Source organism: Leptonychotes weddellii, chromosome 15, assembly GCF_054177405.1.
Source record: "Leptonychotes weddellii isolate Sample4059 chromosome 15, ASM5417740v2, whole genome shotgun sequence".
In the NCBI taxonomy this organism is placed as follows: domain Eukaryota; kingdom Metazoa; phylum Chordata; class Mammalia; order Carnivora; family Phocidae; genus Leptonychotes; species Leptonychotes weddellii.
The window spans coordinates 18435604-18449234 of NC_138383.1; the positions used below are offsets into that span (position 1 = coordinate 18435604).

Below are 13631 nucleotides of genomic sequence, written 5' to 3' on the forward strand. Positions count from 1 at the left end.
ATTTGAAAACAAGTGGTTTGTTTGGAAGCTGATCCAGAAAGCATTCCTGGGGGGAGTGTGGGTGAGGGGTCCCTCTGTCCCCTGGGGGCCTCCTCCCCGCCTCCCTGCCTGTGGAGGAATTGAGAAGGAAAAGGGTGTGCTAGTCACTGGGGCTTAATCCTACTGGGGAACTCTGGGAAGAAGTATAGCCCTTTGGTACACGGGTGTGGTCTGTGGACCAGCGTCATCGGCATCTCCTGGGAGTTTGTCAGAAATGCAGATTCTCAGGTCCCACCCCAGACTTAACAGAGTCAGAATCTGTATGGTCACAAGGACCCCAGGGAATGCACGTGCATGGTAAAGTTTGGGACCCACTGAGATGGAGCCGTCTCAGTTATCCCACTCAAGGGGTGAGGAAGCTGGGCATGCACCGCCCAGCTGACATTTGTCACTGAAAGCCTTGGGCATTAACATCACACTCTGTGCCCCATGTGTGGGTAAGGAAAAGCCCCCTGGCAGAGAATTTTTTTTAAAGATTTAATCATTTATTTTAGAGAGAGAGAGTGTGAGCAGGGAGAGGGGCAGAGGGAGAGAGAGAGAGAGAAGCAGACTCCCTGCTGAACGCAGAACCCGATGACAGCTGAATCAGTCAGATGCTTAACCGACTGAGCCAGCCAGGCGCCCCAAGACTATTGATGCTTCTAGTGGACCATGGACAGCACATGCGGGAATGGATATTTTTAAATGGTTACACTTTATGTATGTATGCATGTAGTCTCCATGCCCAGCATGGAGCCCAATGTGGGGCTTGAACTCACGACCCTGAGATCAAGAGTCCCATGCTGTACTGACTGAGCCAGCCAGGCGAGGCGCCAAAATGCACTCTCTCTTGAATGTGGGTGGAGGCGTGATGGCATTTGGGGTTCTCTGGTGTGGCAGCTCAGGCCCTGTACACAACGGCTTTTTTTTTTTTTTTAATTTATTTGACAGAGAGAGACACAGTGAGAGAGGCAACATAAGCAGGGGGAGTGGGAGAGGGAGAAGCAGGCTTCCCGCTGAGCAGGGAGCCCGATGTGGGGCCCGATCCCAGGACCCTGGGACCATGACCCGAGCTGAAGGCAGACGCTTAGGATTGAGCCACCCAGGTGCCCCTACACGACGGCTTTTGAAATATCTGGGTGTGCCTCCTTCCCCAGTGTACAATTACACTGATAAATGGCAACTTCTGAGAATTGATACAGATTTGTAAACCAGGCAATGGATCATGATTTTCCATTTTGGCAGCTGACATCAGCCTTGGGCTCATTTGCTCTTGATCCATTCTCCTTGTATAAGGTAAACAGTGCCCTTCTTGGCCACCCGTAGATCACAAGTTTTTTTTATTTTTTATTTTTTAAAGATTTTATTTATTTATTTTGACAGAGAGACAGCGAGAGAGGGAACACAAGCAGGGGGAGCGGGAGAGGGAGAAGCAGGCTTCCTGCTGAGCCGGGAGCCCGATGTGGGGCTCGAACCCAGGACCCTGGGATCATGACCTGAGCCGAAGGCAGACGCTTAACGACTGAGCCACCCAGGTGCCCCAGATCTCAAGTTTAGGGGCACCATGGTCTGAGCCACCGCTGCAAACCCTGTGGGTTAAGGCCCCCTGGTAATTATGTCCACCTTGCCTCCGAGGGTTAAGTGCTGCTGCCGGGTCCCCTCTGTCCTGCAATCCTCTCATCCCCACTGACACTAAGTAGCCTGCGGCCACAGGAGTGTCTCCTACATCAACCCCAGCCCACAGAGGACAACCTCCGCTGAGCTCAACAATCCTTACTTGTCCTCACTAACAGGTTCCTTATGTCCTCCGGGAAAGGGCTGTTCTCTGGACCCTTGCAGGGACTGTAATCATGTGGTGGATGCTCTTGTCTGACTCGACAACTCATTCTAACATGCCTACCCGTCTTTTGACTCCTTCGCCGGTCCTCTGCTGGGGAAGTTCGGGCACTTCACTTGTTACAGACTTTCAGGGAGTCGCTCCCAGCAAGGCATTAGGACTGGCTGCGTGTGTCCTTGCCAGGAGCTGAAAGCCTGAGTAATGGGAGACTGTCTCCCTCTCCCATATCAATAAACTCTCCCTATCCAGTCTCCAGCCCGCCTCCTTGGTCTGCCAGCCTTGAAAATCCCCTCCTGTGTGCTCTCCCGGTTCCTGCTGTGACATGTTATCCGGCTTATTCAGGTCCTGCAGTATTTCGGGTGAATAATCCCTTTTCCCCCATGTTTGGGACAGTGCTTCTGCACATCCTAAGACTTGACCCTAGTTTTTAGTGTGGAAACCCTGAAGGGAGGCAGGGGCAGATCTTGAGAAGCGAGACAGGGAAGGGAGGGCAGTCAACAAAGGATGTCCTCGAGCAGGTACCTGCTGTGGGTAAGTGGGGCTCAGTCCTGCAGGGGAATTCTGGGAGACAGAGCTGAATACATGTCCGAGTCACCCTGCCCGAGGGGTGAGGGAGCTGGGGTATTGATTCTCCCGCTCTCATCTGTCACTGACTCATAGCTGCTTCTGGAGGTGCTAACTCTGCAGCATCTGAAGCCTGCCTTGCACTCGGAAGGCCCTCGGGGGAACAGTGGCATGTGCTTGTGGAAGGATGCTGCTGACAGGCAGAGAACTAGGAGGGAATATGGGTGAAGCATCAACAGTGCCCGTGCTGGCCACTCACCCGGCCATCTGACGAATATTTTATTGGATACCTCCCGTTCTTGGAACCAGGGATACAGCAGGGAAGAGGGACGTGTGGTCCCCACTCTTACAGAGTTGCCCTTCTAACCGGGGAGGCGGACAGTAAAGTAGCTAACGAGACAATGACAGGGTGTGAAATGTGCTCTAGAGAGCAACGTCAGAGACTCTGGGGCCGTTAGAGAGAACCGGGTGCTGTGTATGAAGCGGAAGGAGAAGAGCAGGTGGGTCTCTCAGGAAGAGGCGTTTCAGCCAGGACCCCAGGGAGAAAAAGGGGAGCCAGCCATGTTTGTGCCTGGGAAAAGCCTTCGGGGCACAGGGAATGGCGAGGACAAATGTTCTGAGCAGGACCGAGTGCAGGTGCATTTGTGTAAGGGAAAAGGGAGAGAGGAGGAAGGAACATGGCACCTGCCCTGAGGACAGCAGGGCTAGTTTAGGGCTTTGGCAAGGAGTTTAGGTCTTATTCTAAGTGTGACAGGAAGTATTGGAGGGTTAAAACCTGGAGTGGCACCGTTTGATTTATCTTTTAGAAAGCTGACTCTGCTTGTGACCCCACCACCATTTGCCACCTGCACTAGTAGATTCGGGGTCAGTGTTAGGCTCTGGGGACACCCAGAAGAATGAGTCATGGTCCCTGCCCCCAGGAGAGTGCTCAGTTCTCCCCACTGCCTCAGCCCTGTCCCCACTAACTCCCCTCTCCTGCCCCACACTTGACACAATGTGATCCATTGGAAGCTAATTTATTTTGAGTGGTTTTTCATGGGGCTGGGCTGGGCTGGGAGATGGCTGGGCTCTGAAGCTCCGTTCTAGGGACGCTGGTCCCCTTCCTCAGCACTGCGGCGGCCGAAGTCCATCCATCCGTAAGCTGCTTCTTCTTCCTCCACCCACGGTCCCTGCTTCTTGGACAGGTCTGAGGGTCAGAGCGGGGAGAGGACATGAGGATATGGGAAGGACATCTAGCCGCTGGAGACCAAGGCCAGGGTCAACCTTGGCTGGGCGAGACAAGCAGGGACAGCTGTCACAGCTCCTACCTGCCACCAGCTGTGGGGGACCCTGGAGCCCTAGCTGCCTTCGCTGGTGAGAGGCTGCGCCCAGCCGGTCCACCCAGCGTGGCTCCAGGCCCCTATTTGCCCCTGGATCCGAGGGTGCCTCCTGCAGCTGGGAGCGGGGCCTCCAAGAAGCTTCAGAGGAGGTGGCCAGAGCCAGCGCCAAGATCAGCACGTACACACACAGTCGCTGCATCTTGTCTGCAAAGGAAAGAGGGGCAGAGCTGAAAGATGGGGCCATCCAGACACCCAAAGGCGGGGGCCTGGACCAGATGGACTCTGGGTCCCTTGCTGCTGGCAGGTGCAACACCGTGTGGGGTTGTGGACTGTTCCTCAGCTCGCTTCTCCAATTCCTGCCAACTCCCCCGGCTCCCAGGCCTGCCCCACTTTCCTCCTCACCTACCTTAGGTACAACAGTGGCTTCTCTTGGAGGAGGAATTTACAACCGAGAGTGATGGTTTCCAAATTTCTGCAGAATTTGAGGCTACGTGAGCTGCTCTGTAGATGTTTAATTCTTTGTAATTTAAAGTGAGCTTTTAAATAGTCATACCAAAGGGCACGTTACAGACGGCCCGGTACCTCTGTGGAGACCACCAGCGTATTCACCGTGTGGTCGGGTCCCACAGTTTCTGCACGGCCCCTGGAGGGAAGCTTCTCCCACCATATTTTTGCTTAACTGAGGAATATCATGTGATTGTAGTTAAGCAGTTAAAAATTAAGCTGTTACCATTTGCACCTGTGTGTCAGGGTGACCTGAGTTTGGGGAAGCCATAATACAGAAATGAACTGGATACTCAAATGAATCTAAAATTCAAATCTAAAATTCTATTCTCAGCACTTATGTTCTTTGAGCCTCATTATTCTGATTGGCTTTACCTTTCAGGACCACATTCATATTAATAAAATACTACCTTTTTTTTTTTAAAGATTTATTTATTTGACAGTGAGAGACACAGCGAGAGAGGGAACACAAGCAGGGGGAGTGGGAGAGGGAGAAGCAGGCTTCCCGCTGAGCAGGGAGCCCGATGCGGGGCTCGATCCCAGGACCCTGGGATCACGACCTGAGCCGAAGGCAGACGCTTAACGACTGAGCCACCCAGGCGCCCCAATAAAATACTACTTTTATCTGTTTTTCATAGTGGGGTTCTCTCTTAGACTTCCTTTGGAAGAGAAAGGGTTCTTGGTGCTAAAGAAACAAGGTTGAAAAATCAGTGATCAAGAGCTACGGTGGCCCATAGGAGCCACGTGTATCGTCCACCGTGGTAGCTACGGGCCTCATGTGGCTCTTTACATTTAAATTAATTAAAATTAAAAACTCCTCCCGGGGCGCCTGGGTGGCTCAGTTGGTTAAGCGACTGCCTTCGGCTCAGGTCATGATCCTGGAGTCCCGGGATCGAGTCCCGCATCGGGCTCCCTGCTCGGCAGGGAGTCTGCTTCTCCCTCTGACCCTCCCCCCTCTTATGCTCTCTCTCTCTCATTCTCTCTCTCAAATAAATAAATAAAATCTTTAAAAAAAAAACTCCTCCCCCAGGCTAGCCACCTTCCCAGTGCACCTGTGGCTGGTGGCTACCATATTGGACGGTGCAGATAGAGACCCCATCATCGTGGAAAGTTCTTTCAGACTGCGCTGGTCTAGGAAAAAGCTCGAGATGGGATCCAGAAGCCTTGGATTCCAGTTCCAACCCTTCCTTTGTCCTTCTCACCTCGCAGGACTGGGGTGAACATGGAGTAAGGGGGTTGAAGCGGCAAGTCAGCTCAAGGTTTGGGGATGCCAGGGTGGGTTCTAGGCCGAGACCTAGTCTGGCCCTGAGCTAAGAGAAGGGTGGCAGCCCTGGAGACACCGAGGGGTGAGCCTGGTACCTTGATGCAGGGAGTCGTCCCATCAACCCTCTTCCCCGCCTCTCCACTCCCCTCCTGGGTGCTCTCACCTGCAGAGCCGGGACGTGGGCGGTGCTGTAGCCGGCCTGGTGCCTTTCCAGTCCCTGCACTGCTTGGTGCTCCTGCCCTGCCTTATAAAGCCCTCAAGGCCCCTCCCAAATGCCCATGCGGCCAGCAAGACAAAAGGGGGTGGGCACAGGTACATCAGCGGTGCCCTCCGGTGCCCTGCCCTGTCACTCATTCAGTCAGTCATCCACATGGGGGGAGGGGCGTTGACCTTCATGGCAGTGAGGGGCTGGTGTGGGGTCGGGGCAGGTCTTCAGCTGGGTATGAGGGCAGGCGGGAGACAGGCTCCCCGGGATCAGAACAGTGCCCCCCACCCAGTCCTTGGGGTCAGAATCCTGGTGTGCCCTCCGACTACGTCCCGTTGGGGGGCAGGGGAAGCGGGTGCACCGAATGACCCTGGATTCAGAGGAAGCATGTTTCGTCATCCATTGGTGTTTGAAGAGCAGGGAGTGTGTGGATGTGGAGAGCTGTATTGATCCCCTGTCCCCTCTGCTCGGCTCTGCAAACAGGACGTGAGGTAGTTATCGGGGGCAATGGGCCATGGGCTGATGGCCCCACTCTCTCTGCCTGGTTGCCTCTTCACCTCCCTTGCCTGGAAAACCCTGAGCGTCCCCCGCCTCCTTGTGCCCTCTGTGCTGGTTGGGTTCTGCTTGCAGCTCCCCTCCACCTCGGGTCTGCTTTTACCCCCTGCCTCTTGCAAGCCCCCCACCCAGGGCTCCCTGCACTTGGAGGCTCCCTCCTTTTGTTTTCCATGGGAGAAAGGGATCCGCGTGACACATTCACCACTTTCCAATATAAAAATACATCTTAAAATGGTAAGCAAAGAGACTAAAGGGCATGCCCAAGATGTGCCAGAAAACCAAATAGTGCGCTTGTTGACTGATTTGATAAATGGCCATCTCGAGCTGGTTTTGATTTTTCCACGGTTGGCATTAGAGATTTTGCTCTTGTTCACACATCATCAGGCCCCCTCCTTGTCTGGGGGAGTTTTGATACCCCTTGGGTCCTGGATAAAGGGCAGTGGTACCCATGCTCACAGCCAGCCGTGCTGAGAATTAACAGGTGATGCAGCAGGCTGTGAGTGTCCATGGCAACCAGCAGCCGAATGTTCTGGTGAATAACCACTCTAATCCAGGGCAGGGCTCAGTGACACAGCAAATGGAATTAAGTGAAAACGACAAAACCAGTGCAGGCATTGGTGATAATGAATCGAATCCATAATCTTTGAGGGGGCTTGGGAGACGGTGGTGTGGGGAGCAGCTCCGTTCATGTGTTAGAGGAATAGAGATGTTCGTGTTACCATGGTGATGGGAAATGATAAGCTTTCTGTGGAGCCTGAGTTGCGCCAGAACCCAAGATTTCTGCTGTGGAGGGTGTTATGAACCTCCCTCCCCTGGCCACCTGGGCTGTTCTTGGCAGGCTGGTCACACCAGGGCTGGTGATAACAGCAAACAGAAGCGGGTACCCACTCAACAGGCGATGAGGGAACCCTTGTCGGGTGGGAAAGGGAAGGGTTTCCGGGCCTTGCCCTTTTCCAGATGTTGAACTTGGAGCAGATCTCTCCTCTTCTCTGAGCTATTTTCTTCTTCAAGAAATGAGGAAAATAACTGGGACTGGGGGGGCGGGGAGTCTTGTGAAGGTGATGTACATAAAGCACCACGCACTGTGCCCAGAACATCGCAAGTCCCTAATTTGTTTGCACCTTCTCCCTTATCCTCTTTGGGCCTCAGTTAGCCTCAGCTGTGAAATGGGAATCATTCATTCCTACCTCACTGGGCTGCTGTGAAGGGGAAATGTAACAAGGTCTGCACACACACTTGGCACACATCAGAGTTTCTCCTTTCCCAAGACTTAGGAGGGTAATTCCCTAAAAAGCATCATCTGTGAATCTAAGCCTTTCCCTCCGGCTGGCCATGACTCAGAGGGACACTTGTCCTGGGTTGCCACTGAAAGAGGTGGCAGAGATGGAGCCTATGGAGGTTGGACCTCTCAGAGGCCAGCACCGACTGGTATACAGAGGATTTGGGAACTGGTGAGGCCAGGAGAGACTCCCGGCTCCAACACTTTGACTCGCTGGGTGACCAGAAATTTCAGAGTCTACCAAATTGAAGACCAGATCCCAGACCCTGGGGCCAGCCCCCTCCCTCCCTCTGTGGACCCTGCCCTTGTTATCACAATAGTGACAATGCTTTGTGCCAGGCTTTTTGCATGAATAAATGTAGTTGCTCTTCACCATGGTCCTTGAACATAAGTACTAGTGTGTCCCTATTCCACAGATGAAGAACCTGAGGCTCACACAGGTGAGCAATCCCTGTCCTGAGTTTACAGGACCAAGGAGCCTTGGACCTGAAATCCTGGTTCTGGGATCTTTTTCCTCCCAGGAGAGGTGTGGTGGGCAGAATAATGGTGCCCCAAAGATGTCCATACCCCAATTCCTGGGACCTGTGAATATATGAGGTTACATGGCAAAAGGGACTTTGCAGATGTAATTATAGACTTTAAAGTAGGGAGCTTATCCTGGATTATCTGAGTGGGCCGCATTTAATCAGATGAGCCCTTAAAACATTCTTTGGCAGGACGCCTGAATGTGAGGTCATGATCCCGGGGTCTTGGGATCGAGTCCCGAGTTGGGCTCCTTGCTCAGCAGTGAGCCTGCTTCTCCCTCTGCCTCTCCCCCTGCTGTGTGCTTTCTCTCTCTCTAACAAAGAAACAAAAAAACAAAAAAGTTCTTTGGCTAGAACGTCCTTTGGCTAAAGGCGGAAGTGATATGGCTGAAGGATGAATCAGAGATTTGAAGAATGAGGAGGATTCCACCTGCTGTTGCTGGTTTGAAGATGGGAGAGGGAGGGCAGCAGGCTGAATGCAGGTGGCCTTCAGGAGCTGAGAGAGGCCCCCAGCTGAGGCCCTGGACCGCAAAAAACTGAATTCAGCCAACAATCTGGATGAGCTTGGAAGCAGGTTCATCCCCAGAGCCTTTAGAAAGGAGCACAGCCCTGGTGACGCCTTCATTTTGGCCCAGGGACCCACGCTGTAATTGGGACTCCTGACCTACGGAACTGTCAGAGAATGAATTGGTGTTGTGTTGTAAAGTTTGTGGTAATTTATTATGGCTGGAACAGAGCACAGATACAAGGGGTTCTGGCCTCATGAAGGTTTCTGTCTGTAAGAACTGGCCCTGTGTGAATTTGCATGTGATTTTTCTTTTTTTTTTTTTTTTTAAAGATTTTATTTATTTATTTGACAGAGACACAGTGAGAGGGAACACAAGCAGGGGGAGTGGGAGAGGGAGAAGCAGGTTCTTCGCAGAGCGGGGAGCCCGTTGCGGGGCTCGATTCCAGGACCCCGATATCATGACCTGAGCTGAAGGCAGAGACGCTTGACGACTGAGCCATCCAGGCACCCCTGCATGTGATTTTTCAAATACAGGTAAGGCGGATGTTGGTTAAAGTGTCGGGCCATTCATCCATTCCATTTTCCTTCTAGTTAGTGAGCACCTGCTGTAAGCTGGGGGTAGGATGAGGCCCCGGGGATAAGAGGTGAATATGATTGGCCCTTCCATGGCTTGCTGGCATTTGGATTCCAGGGGAGGAGGGCACAAACACTAGACATAATAACAACAGTGGGGAGTGCATTCCCTGGGGAGGGAGACTCCCCGGGGGCAGCTCTGCATGCCTGGCCACACTCCCACTGGCCAGGGCTGGCCCTGGCAGGCAGCGGTCCCGGGGAGCTGCAAACCGCCGTCAGAGGCCTTCCGGGCCTCCTCATTGGTTATTGATGGCGGACAAGGGGGAGGCTGGGGATGCGTCTCTGCCCCAGGCAGCGCGGCCTGTGGGGGGGTGAAGGTGCTGGGACAAACAGGGACACCTGGGAGGCGTTCATGTCAGCATGGGCATCCGTGGTCCCTCCCGGGGTGGGGGGCTGCAGAGGAGGAAGTGGGTCCACGACTCTGCTCTCCCAGGGTGGTCAGGTAGCAGGACCACAGGGACGGTCGGCGGGCTGCTCTCGGGCTGAGCCGGAGAGGGTGCCCTGGGATGAGTTCAGGGGCCATGTGACCCACCCGGCTGCCCAGGAGGGAGAGCAGAGGGCACCCCCCATTCCAGACTCCGCCTCCTCTCCCCTTCTCCTCTGATGCCCACCTGTGCCTTAGGAGCGGTGGCTCTGGATCCACACCTCATGTCGGGATCTTGTGTGGAGCTCTAAATGCACCTGCACGCCCAGGGCGCTAATCAGAAGTCTTCTCAAATCAGAAGCAGGGGTGAGACCCAGGGAGTAGCTGGAAGTCTGTGCGCGGGCCTGGCCTTTGTGTATGTGGGAAGCCAGGACAAGGAGGTTTTGCTGCCCTGGGCTGAATCCCAGCTTTGACACTTCCTAGCTGTGATCTGAGGCAAGTCACAGACGGAGTATGCGCCCCATACTTACCCGGGAGGGCCACAGTGAGGGATGAGACACCTCTAGCATTCACTTGGTCTCTGCCGCCTGGGAAGTTCTCCGTAAGGGTCTGCGGTTCTCATCGGTATTTTCAGCACCACAGCCTTACTTACCTGCTCCTCATCGGTGCTGCTGCATCCTGCTGACTTCCAGAATATTCTACCCCACTTTCCTTGATTATTTTCTTCTCCACTCTTCCCTGTAATAGTCCCTGGAGCCTTCCCTCACAGGTTAACGCCGCCTCCTCCATGCAGGCCTCACCCTAGCCCCTCAGGTACACCTACCTTCTGCTTCCCGCAGCCTTGGCTCACAGCCTGGCTCCCCCCCCGGGGATTGTTTTGCCTCCCATATCTTAACAGCAACACCTTCCCGCGGTTGCATGAGTGCTGACAGGGCCTATTATCTCACTTAACAATCAAAATCAAGCCCAGAACCCTGTTTGCAGACTGTCAAAACTCATTGAATGCACACGTTTGTCAAAACCCATTGAGGGCACTTAGGATTGTGCATTCCATTGTACATAAATTTTATTGAAAAAAAAAAAAGAACCATAATGAAGTTGAACTCTAGTTAATACAGTATTTAGGGCAAAGTGCATTGTATTTTTTATTTTATTTTAAGATTTTTGTTTATTTATTGAGAGAGAGAATGATAGAGAGCATGAGATGGAGGAGGGTCAGAGCGAGAAGCAGACTCCCCGCCGAGCAGGGAGCCCGATGCGGGACTCTATCCCGGGACTCCAGGATCACGACCCGAGCCAAAGGCAGTCGCTTAACCAACTGAGCCACCCAGGCGCCCCCATTGTATTTATTTTAAAATGCATAAAAGTAAGATGGATAGATAGGAGATAGACAATAATAAAATTATAGAATCTAGGTGGTGGGCATATGAGTCTTCACTTTAAAATTCAACTTTTCTGTGTATTTGAATATTTTTATAATAAAATATTAGAAAGTATTTTGTTTAGCTCTATCAGTGGTTTTAAGATGGGAAAAGGATCCTAAAAGCACCAGTGTGAGCGGGGTCTTTACTCAGGGGCATTTTAGAGTTGAGGGTTGGCCAGGTGAAGCTGCTTGCCCATGCCTGACAGCTGAGGGAGTGGAGCTGCATGCCTGGCCGGTCCTCTCCAGACTCTGTGCTACTACCACTCCTGGGCCCCAGCCTCTGTCCCACCCTCCCTCCAGAAGCCCAGCTCCTGCTGAATCTGCCTTTGCTGTGACTGCCGGTTCCTCCACCTGCCTTGGTTCTCACAACCCACCTACCCCTCCTGGTCTCACTTTCCTCCCTCCCCAGCCTGGCCCCACGGTTGTTTTACTTCATTTATGGACCATGTACCTAGATCGCTACCCCTGTCCTGCTTCAGAACCTGCCAGGCTAGTCCCCAGCCACCACCCCTTCCTCAGCTCCTGCCTCCCCATCCCTGCAAAACAGGGAAGTTCCTGAAAGTGGCCAGTTGATTCAATTGTAAATTAATATTCTCAGCTGGATGGGTGCCTGGCAACCTAGTGAGTCAGGTTCCCTTCACTCCCAAGGCCATCTGACGTCAGCCCCCTTCTCCCGGCCGAGTGACCACAGTGGTCTGGGTCGACCTTCTGCTCTTTTCTCACTGGAGGGTATGCAGCCTTATCAAGTTCAGCGCCCCCACGATGGACCTTCATCCCAGACCCTCCTGCCTGCTCAGAGACCTATTGCCTTCCCTTTCCGTTCATTCATTCCTAAGTACCCACTTTGTGCCAGGCACTGTGTTGACCCTGAGAACACAACATTGATCAAGACGGTCTTTGTTCCTTTTCTCTTGGGGAGAGACAGTGTGATGATGAGCTTAAGGTACCATGGATGGTTGGGAGAGGGAGGAGGTGGGTGGGGAAGGCTTCTCTTTGGCATGGCCCTTGAAATTCTCTTAAATGCAAGCTTTCTGATGTCTATAACATGTTTTCACCTCCCTCTTCCCCTAATAATGGTGATTTTTAAAATTTACGGAGCCCTTCCGTGGCCAGATCTCCATGCTAAGCACTTTAAGGGCATTATGTCTTTTTTTTTTTTTAAATATTTTATTTATTTATTTGAGAGAAAGAGAGAGCACAAATGAGTGGGTGGGGAGGGGCAGAGGGAGAGGGAGAAGCAGACTCCCCGCTGAGCAGGAAGCCTGACGTGGGGCTCCATCCCAGGACCCCGCGATCAAGACCTGAGCCAAGGCAGATGCTTAACTGACTGAGAGACCCAGGTGCCCCGGGTATTATGTCTTTGGAGTCCTTACCACAACACCACGAGGAGGGTAGTGCTATTGCCCCTAGCTGAGGAAACTGAGGCACAGAGAAATTGGTGAAGCAATGAAGCAGTTCACCATGGGCTTTGAGCATCCCTGAGTCTTGCTGAGTATGCCAAGAGGGTAAGATCACAGCAGCTCTTTACTCGGGCCATTTCTCAGGGTTGTATTTTCAGTGAGTGACCTTGAGGGACGAGGTCATGTCTCCCTAGGGGACATACAGCAGCCTTGCTTACTACTTCCTACAGAAGCAGTAGCTTCCCAGGGTCTGTGTCCTTGTCTGCCTCCCAACTATGGCCTGTGTAGCCTCTGTGTGGGTCTGTAATGTGTTACCACCAAGGGCAAGGGGGATTGATGCAAAGTATACTGCTAGCTGGATTGTGAGTAATAACGTTACTTGTCTCTGATCCAAGGGTCTTGTGTCTTCTGCCTGCGTTGATGAAAGAGTAATAGGATAGCTTATCTGCTCGTGAGTAGGGCGAAGTCAAAATCCCACACTCAACCCAGCGACTAGCTCGGGGCACAGAGCCCATCAGATGTATAGTTGAGGCTTGAACCTAGACAGTTGGATTCTATAAGCATAAAGAAAAGCCTTTCCTTGTCGAGGGCTGCGTCCTCTATAGCGAACCTTCTCTTCCCTGCACGCTGTAATCTGTTGAGCCAGTGAGTGGGGTTGCTTGGGGTGGCAGACTGGGGCCGGAGAAACGAGGGAGGTTTCGGTAGCTGAATTCACCTGTAGTCTTGCTTGGCTATTAAGAAAAGCTGTTTCAGCGAAGGGAGAAGGGGAGGTGCGTTTCTTTAGGCTTTACTGAAGTTCCTCCTGTTTTATAAACCTGCCTAATTGCGAACTCTCCCTGGCAGAGGGTAAGGACATTTCTGTTCACCAGCCCAAAGTGGTACTTCCATGTGGTAAGGGCAAAACCCCTGCTCATAATTTGCCTACCCAGCCAGCTCTGGCGTGATACAATTAAAAATACATATATAAGGGGCGCCTGGGTGGCTCAGTTGGTTAAGCATCTGCCTTCGGCTCAGGTCATGATCCCGGGGTCCTGGGATCGAGCCCCGCTTCGGGCTCCCTGCTCAGTGGGGGGGTCTGCTTCTCCCTCTGCCCCTCCTACCCCACTCATGCGCACTCTCTCTCTCTCTGTCTCGAATAAATAAAAAATCTTTAAAAAATACATAAGATTTGTCGAGATATAGTGCACACATCACACCATTCACTTCTTTTTTTCACACCATTCACTCCTTTAAA

General features: G+C 52.6%; 2 protein-coding genes across 2 annotated transcripts in view; both read right to left on the minus strand.

Moving 5' to 3' along the window:
* The window catches only part of LOC102742731 (keratin, type I cytoskeletal 19), a 187875-nt gene that overhangs the window by 31635 nt on the left and 142609 nt on the right, over positions 1-13631 (minus strand). The window lies entirely within an intron of this gene.
* GAST (gastrin) lies at positions 3420-5761 on the minus strand. Its single transcript, XM_006744366.3, has 3 exons — positions 5670-5761; positions 3727-3942; positions 3420-3605 (listed from the first exon to the last, which is right to left on the minus strand). Exons 2-3 carry the CDS (start codon positions 3935-3937, stop codon positions 3502-3504), a joined length of 315 nt encoding a protein of 104 aa, XP_006744429.1. The 5' UTR covers positions 3938-3942; positions 5670-5761; the 3' UTR covers positions 3420-3501.

What these genes read in the sequence shown, in the direction of transcription:
- GAST (XM_006744366.3), bottom strand. Translation starts at nt 3,937, where the DNA reads ATGCAGCGACTGTGTGTGTACGTGCTGATCTTGGCGCTGGCTCTGGCC. An exon ending in TCCCCCACAGCTGGTGGCAG is followed by an intron (nt 3,606 to 3,726) that starts GTAGGAGCTGTG and finishes TCTGACCCTCAG; the next exon opens with ACCTGTCCAAGAAGCAGGGA.